General features: G+C 56.7%; 1 protein-coding gene across 1 annotated transcript; it reads left to right on the top strand.

Annotated features, from left to right (window-relative positions):
- Positions 1 to 824: 824 nt before the first annotated feature.
- On the top strand, positions 825 to 6,916 carry XKR5 (XK related 5). Its single transcript, XM_053916692.1, is given in 6 exon segments — positions 825 to 1,055; positions 3,933 to 4,044; positions 5,725 to 5,919; positions 5,922 to 6,253; positions 6,255 to 6,350; positions 6,353 to 6,916. Coding segments are annotated over 6 exon segments (1,530 nt in total).
- The last annotated feature ends 985 nt before the right edge of the window (positions 6,917 to 7,901 follow it).

Here is a 7,901-nt window from a genome sequence, read left to right as displayed (position 1 = left end):
TTTCCCGATCGCGAAAGAAATATTTTTTACATTTTATCTTATTTACAAAAAGTTTTCTGACTATAGAAATATCATCTGGTAACTGAAAATACATATAACAAAGAAAAATGTAAAGAAACAGTAAAACACCATAACCCAGCAATCCCATAACCCAGAGAAAACCAACATTAGTATCTGAGCATCTTTTTCCCTTTCTGCGTATTTTTACATAGCAGATGTATTTGGTCCTATTTCTCTTTCCCTTCCTCACTTTCGTAATCTCTAAGAGCAATGAAAACTTGTCCCCGTGTGAGGATTAAAAAAATGAAAACTATAGCTGCACCGCAGACAGCTCTCATAGCAGTGACTGCAAAATGGTGTGCCCTCCGCTGCCTAGGCACCTTCCAAACCAGGGGTCAAGCTCATTTTCACCAGGGACCACATCAGCCTTGCGGTTGCCTTCAAAGGGCCAAATGTAGAGCTCCTTGCCACTGGTTAAGGAGTACTTACATTTACACAGCCCTAAAATTATTTCGGCCCTTTGAAGGCAACCGCAAGGCTGATGTGGCCCCCAGTGAAAATGAGCTTGACCCCCCCCCCCACTAAACCCTTTCTGGAACTCCAGGGCATAGTTGCAGGGCATCTGGTAAGCGTGGCTGAAGCTGGTCTCGGTTTTCTCAGCCCTAGACTAGGTCAGCTGCCCTTGATGGGGTTCAGATGAAACAACCCCCGCAAAGAAAACATGGATGCCTCTCTGCGCCCTGATCTCTTTGGGTTTGACCTCTCTTCCTGATGCTGAAGCAGGGTTGTGGGCTCAGACAGGCAGTCACGAGGCCCTGGTTCCCATGTCCTTGCCCCACTCCCTCCTGCCTCCCCACTGGGACCCTGACTTCCTGCCTCTCTCCAGGGGCCCCTGGCTGGTGATGACGTTCTGGCTGGTGGCCCTGCAGAGTGATCTTGTGGACAGCACCTGCCACTGGAGGCTGTTCAACCTGCTTGTGGGGGCCGTGTACACCCTCTGCTACCTCAAGATCCGGGACAGCCCTTCCAGGAACAGGATGGCCGCGTTCTGCACGGTGAGGACGGGCCTCTCTAGCCCTTACTTCTCCTGTGCATACAGAGCCCCGGCAGGTGTAAGTGTGTGCACACTTGTGCATGCACAGTTGTTTAAGAAGGGAAATCTCAGTTTTAGGAAAACTTCCAAAAGGAGTTATACTGTCCTGAACAGGGATGTTGGCCTTTGAAAACAGTACCCTGGCCCCCGGTTTTCCCCACGGGGTCGCTGCATCAAAAACTGGGGGTGTTTGGCGATGTTCTTCCGCCACTCTGTACCTCACCTCATCTGGAAATATAATCACAGTCCTGCTGTGTGATACACACCACGTCCTCGTTAATCCACTCAGTCGTTGAGTTCCAGCCAGGGCCCAGTCGGGGGTAAGAGCCCAGAGGGGGTGTGGTGCCTGCCTTCAGCTGCCCCTCACCCAATGCAGGGGATAAGCTGTTTACGGCCAAGGGACCAGAAAGAAGAGGCAGAAGGTGCAGGAGGGCTGGGAGAGCGACCACACCCGAAGCCCACGGGTGTGCTGTCGGTATCAGCCCCGCTGGGCCAGCAGAGACGCTTCTGGCCGGAAGGTGTGAGTTGGGCTGCCGACAGCAAGGGGGCCGTGTGGCCATGTGCCTCGGAGCACGGGTATTGGAAGCAGACAAGCTCACGTGGAACCCCAGCCCCACCAGCGACCGTCACCAGCTTCTGTGGCCAAAACTGTTGCCTGTCTGGACCTGTTTCTCATCGGCACTTGGGGAACACGGCTGCCCACAGCAGTCCTGTAACTGTTACAAGAAATCCACCTGGCAGGTCTCTATGAAGATTAAAGGAAGTAATAAACAACTTGGCACAAAATGACCAACAAGTAGTGGTCATTACATTACTTCTGATAAAGACAAAGACACTTACTGGGAGCAGGCCCACCAGGAGGCATCATGGGTGAACAGAAGGGGCCGGAGAGGCAGCTCTGGCCAGGGAGGTAGGCAGCGTGGGCCCCTCCCACAGGGCGGCGTGACCCCATTAGCCCTGGGGCCAACAGACCGGAAAGGATGCGTGATGTTGGGCAAGTCACGGAGCCTCAGCCAGCCTCCGTCTCCACACCTGAGAGCAAGAACAGCAACGCCCCTCCCAGGTGGTACGGATGAGTTTGTTCGGTGCGGTGGGCCCAGCCCAGTGTCACACCGACAGCAGCGTCCCAGCGCCCAGGCACGTGACTGATAGGGACGGTCAGCTTTATCGTCCCCTTTGCAGATGCAGCTTCCTCCTCCGCCGGTGCCCATGCAGGCCGATGAACAGGAACTGCCCTGGGAGAAGTCAGGCATCTGTTGCGTCTGTTTGTGCCACTGGCCCCTGTCACACCTTTTTCTCCAAAGCAGCTCCCAGGAGTTGCAGAGGCTGTCTGTCACACGTGGAGGGGAAACGAACACTTGATGGCGTCCTGCTGTCTTGTCACTAAGGTACTGGGTTAAGAGTGATTACATGTGGAAAACAGGAGTTAGTACCGAAGTCTAGAGCCGAATCTGCAGGGATGGCCGTGCTGTCTGCAGGTGGGGCACGCCACAGGTGCAGCCCACGACAGGTGGGGCACACCACAGGTGCACCCCTCAGCCCCTCACTGTTTAACTCACAGACTCCTTTGGACTCATCATAGCCCCCCACTGCATGGGGTCACGACCGTCCACCCGAGAGCCAGGAATGTGGACTCAGGGCTGGCGGGGGAGGCTGCCCAGGCCAGACCCAGGTCTCCTGCCAACACCCCTCCCGTGTCAGGCCCTGTCACACTGTCCTTTCATGGCCTCTCTGTTCCCTAACAGGCACTTCCCTGGCAGAGAGACACGAGCCCGGATCCCAGCAGAAAGTTGCGCCTTGTGGATTAATGGTGTTGTGTTGGCAAAGAAGAGTAACACCTCCCGGGGGAGGGGGAGAGGCCCAAAAGCAGAGGACCACGGGACCCACTCTCTAAGGAGGGGGCCTGGGGGGCTGCTCAATGGAGCCCTGGCTTTTAATGGCTAATTAAAATGTCTGTTATTTGCTTACATAGCAGAAAACTTGGCCCCAGACCAAAGCCACCAGAGCCCAAGGCAGGGGAAAGTGGGCATTCTTAGGATTGCTAAGCCACTCCTAATGATTTTAACGCCCTCCTGTTTGCTCCCCTTATTTGCATCTTCTAGAGTTGAAATGACGCCCACAAGGAACCACGCAGCACTTTCAGAGACTTAGCTTGTCAGAATTACAATTTAATTTTCCTAATGTCTTATACATAGTGTCTCAATGTATCACCTTTAAATTATGTCTAGTTTAGTTATTTTAAGAAGTTTATATTTTATATTTGAAAACTGGAAAGCAACGTTAATAAGCCTCCTGGTGGGACAGACAAAACCCCGGGAGGTCACCCAGGAGGCTCCCCTGCTGCCCCCTAGTGGCCGCAGAGCAACCTTAACGTTTAAAGATGCAAAAATTTGAAAAAATTGCTAAAGTTGTTCTGGGAGTGTGTGACTCTGGCTTACTGGAACCGACTGGCACGATGAGCTCTGCAGACGCCTTTTGTTGTCATGTTGTAAAACTGATACATGATACAGTTCACACGAGCGCCTGGACGATGTAGAGCAGGAGATGAAGTCTCTCTCAGCCCCGCTGGACTGGCCAGCGGGAGCCAGGGCGCCACGAGGGCTCGTCCTTGCCGGCCCTGCGCATTCATGATTCTGCAGACACCTGAATGATCCGCACTGAAGACAGGGACCAGCCCCCATTGCCAGAGAAGCTCTCAGACCAGGGCCCTGTCCCCAGGGAGCCCCGCAGGCACTGCGCCTCCCTGCACTGAAGGAAGCCCCCGCCCAACTGTGGGACGGGCATTTCTCCGCAGCCACGTGCTTCTGGCCGGGGAGGCGATGCTCCCCTTGTCCCCTAGGTCATGCAGCTGGAGAACAGCGTCCTGTTGCTCTTGGCCACTGACTTCCTCCAGGGGGCGTTGAGGACCAGCCTGTGGGCCGTGGCGGGAGTCTTGGCGGGATTCCTGATCTGTAAGAGCCAAAGGGGCCCACTTATTCTCTCCACGGGCAGCTGACAGTGAAGAGGGAAACGTTTCAAAACGGTGCACGGCAGGGGAGGGAAGGGAGTGAAAGGGAAGATACAGAGATTGCCCGGGTGTGCCCTGCTGGGCTCACTCACATGACTCTGGGTCTGGGTGCCCCCGCACCCCTGGAGCTGTTCCTCCCCAGGGTGGGGGAGGGGCAGGTGCCAGCTGGAAGCCTGACCTCTCCCTTTGGATGGTCCGGGTCTCAGGAGGCATCACCCAGTCCTCCCACCTGCTTCACGTGTTTGCACACCCTGATTCAGAAATACACACCCCACACCTTCCTAACATGTGCCCCACACCCAGTTTCCCACCAGCCTCGCACCAGGGAGGTATGTTCTTTCTCCGCCTGTTGACCCAGGGTTCAGGGAGTGCAGCCGGGTGGAGGGTCAGCGCCGGCTCAGACAGCCGCAGGGCTCACAGCCAGGCCTGCAGCGCTGCCCGCTCCCTGGAGCTGCCAGAGCCCGGACTCCCACGTGGTCAGGAGGGAGCCCTCAGCGGGAAGAGGGTGCATGGACGAGAGTCTCAGGACACAGGCTTGCCTCTCATCCTGAGCTCCCCGGGCATTTATTGAGTACCCACTGCATGCCCGCAGGGCCGCAACCGAGAGCCCTGGGAGGGGCCTGGCGTCCCCGAAGTCCATGGTCACTGCATCCCGGGATTAGGGCTGCGTGATCAGGACCTTCTCTCCCTTTCTTGGCCTCGGGTGAAGGTGACACCATCTCCCTGCGCGGCCGACCTCACGGTTCACAAGTGTGTGTGGACAGGGTTCAACCAGGGCCCGCTGCGCAGCCACCCCTGGCCAGCAGAGGGATTCGGCCTCCCTTCCCCCGTTTGCGGCTTGCCTGCCTCCCACCCTCACCCTCTAAGGAGAGGAGGCCAGGGGATGGGGTTGGGCTCCTTCCAGCCCTTCCTGGCCCCTCCAAAGCTTCCCCCGCACAATTTCAGGTTTCATGCTGTTTATAAGGAGGCCCAGTCCAACAGGAAACTGGAAATAACGTGGGAGGTTGCTGGAACGCTGTTATTCCATAGTCAACACTTCTGATCAAAATAAATTAACCTGACAACAATGCAATTAAGATGTTTGTGCACAAAGGAAGTGCTGTTGCTGCTCATGGAAATTCCTCGATCTGGGGGTTTCGATGGCTGCGTTTGACCTCTGTGTGGGCCTCATTGTTGATTCCTCGCCTCCCCGCGCCCCAGCTTGGCAATCCATCCACCCATGTGTGAATGGTTAAATTCTGAGTAGTTGACCCAGTCATCTGAAAGCAAAATAAGCATTCTACCAACATTCCCACACACAACATGCACACACGTGTGGGCACATACACCACACACACACACACACACATACCCCCGGAGTATTGGGTTGCAGCCACCCTCCAAGATTTAGGATTCAAACTGTGTTATTACATTGTTAAGTTGAGAAACACGGGCAGCTCATGGCAGCTGGAGCCAACATCAATTCCCCCCGAATACCCAGCCCTGGTCTCCAACAGCCATCCTGTTTGGGATCCCAAGTCATATTTTCTACTCAGAACGCCAGAGCCTGGAACACTGCGGGCCCCGGGGAGGTCACGGGGCTGGGAGAACAGAACCTGTGCTCTTTTTCTTCCTTCTTTTTCAGGCGGTGTCTCGCTGGTCCCTTACGACAGCCTGCTCCATCCTAGATGCACAGACATCCGCCAGGGCTTTGTAGGGGAGTCCTGTGGCGTCGCAAGGGGTGACACACCAGAGAGAATCTACTCCCCCGGCCACCGCTCTAGCTGGGAGAGGCCAGAGAGCTCAGGTCAAGGGGAAGGGTATGAGCTGACAAGCCTGGGGAGCCCCCCAGCCCACAGTGGGCCCCTGCAGAGGCAAGGCTGGGAAGCCAGGGGGCCGAGGGAGACTCTTTCTTCAGTCACCACCACTGGCTGTTGCTGAAACTTGCCCCCAAAACAGGAAATGTGTCGAAGATCAGCACAGCCTTTGCAAGAGGCCAGGCTGGCTGCCTCTGCTCCCCTGCGTGGGGGTTCAGCCAACACAAAAACCAGCAGAGGAGGTTCTCCCAGCCAGAGTCCCCCTCGCCACCCCAGGGCCCCCTGACCTTGGAGAAGGGCTCTGAGTTTCCAGGTGGCCTGAAAGCAGGGGCTGACACATGGGAAACGTCGAGTTACGAGTTACGTCTCCGTGGACAGGGACAGTTCTGACAAAGCTCCTGTGCAGAAGCCATCAGCCACCCGGCAGGAGGGCAGCCGGGGGCGGGGGGGGGGGGGGGAGCAGGGGCTGTTTATAGGGTGCAGGAAGGAGGCTCAGGGGGGCTGCAGAGAGGAGGGGAGGAGAGCTCCACACTGTACTTCGGTGCCACCACTGAAGTGGCCGTGTCCCCTTGCCAGGAAGGTGTGTGGGCTATGCCGCAGACCCTGGGAGAGGGCAGCCCTGCTCAGCCTGCCTCTCCTCAGCCGGCCACAAAGCCCTTCCCCGTCACCATGGCCGACATCAGCCCGATCCTGGGCACGTGCCGGGCCAGAAGGTTCCGCCCCAGCACAGTCTTCCCTGGTGGGGCTCTGGGTGGCTCAGAGTGTGGGGAGGAGCCAGAGCCCACGAGGGACCTGAGTCGTCCTGCCACAGCCAGCATGGGGACGTCCTTGTCCCAAGGGAGCCTGAAGCTTGCCAACAAGCCCCACCTCACCTCCACCCCCAAGGCAGAGTCCACCCACAGGGCCTGGGACCACAGCCACAGTGGGAGGAGCCAACAGGCCGCCCACCAAGCCGGCCCCTGGGTGTCAGGACAGGAGAGATCCCACTCTGGCGCTCGGCTGGAAAAAGGTTATTTCTAGGGTCCCCCGTAGGAGACTGTCTGACGCAGAGGGAGCAGGAAAGGTCCCCGACCAAAATCGCCTGCAGCCTTCCGTGGACTCTGCGATCTCGATCGTGCTGTGCGGTTTTGTCGTGGCTCCTGGGCCACCCAGAGTTGAAACCCAGAGTCCTGTTTTATTCCTCATGCTTGTTACAGTTCGCTGGCTTCTCCTGACATGCGCCATTATTGATCTGCGTTAAAATGTGTTCCAGCGGCTCTGTTTTATGGAAGTTTTAGTAAGAGGACGTAGCCCTCGGTGGAAGCGGATGGGAAATGTGTGTCTCTAATCGGCAACCGATTTGAAGTGCACAGGTCTCCCCTGGTCTCTGCGGGGGAACCTAAGGGTATTTTCCAGTTAAATGCACAGCCCTCCTTCCCGCGGACCGGGCTGGGCTCCTCTTCTGCACTTCTGGCTTCACACTGCTTCCTTGGCCTTCCCTCATTTCTGAAAGCCTTCCCTCTTAGCTGAGGGAGGACAAGCCATCGTCGCCCACTGAGTGGAAGGTGGCCCACACACGGAGGGCTGGGTGCTGGTGGACTTCTGGCCTTTTCCAAACACCCCTGTGTTCGGGGACAATATTCAGGCCCCCAGGGGAGCATAACCCAGCTCCCACAGACTGAGAGTGTGGGCAAGCATTTCCTGCAGCAAGCTCACAGAGCAGTCACACAAGCCAGTGCAAGACAGGGGCAGAGGACTTCTGCCAGGGCAGGTCAATGGACAGGAAAGGGAGTTCGCTAACAGCAAAGAATCATCCGCAGTGATGTCGCTGTGCTGTTACAGCATATTGGGGGCCTCCCCCATCTCTCCCCCAAACAGGAATCGGAACCTCCTCCCCAACTCCTACAGATCCCTACCCCCACCCTTTGTCCTCCAAGGCTCGACTCAAGAATAGCCAGGTAGGGAACCTGCCCCAACCCGGTCCCCTGGCATAGCCTTGTACTCTGCAGGTCTTTGTCCTCTAGTG

Source organism: Desmodus rotundus, chromosome 13, assembly GCF_022682495.2.
Source record: "Desmodus rotundus isolate HL8 chromosome 13, HLdesRot8A.1, whole genome shotgun sequence".
NCBI lineage: Eukaryota > Metazoa > Chordata > Mammalia > Chiroptera > Phyllostomidae > Desmodus > Desmodus rotundus.
Note: the sequence above shows the minus strand (reverse complement) of the source record. Positions and strands in the feature narration are given on the sequence as shown.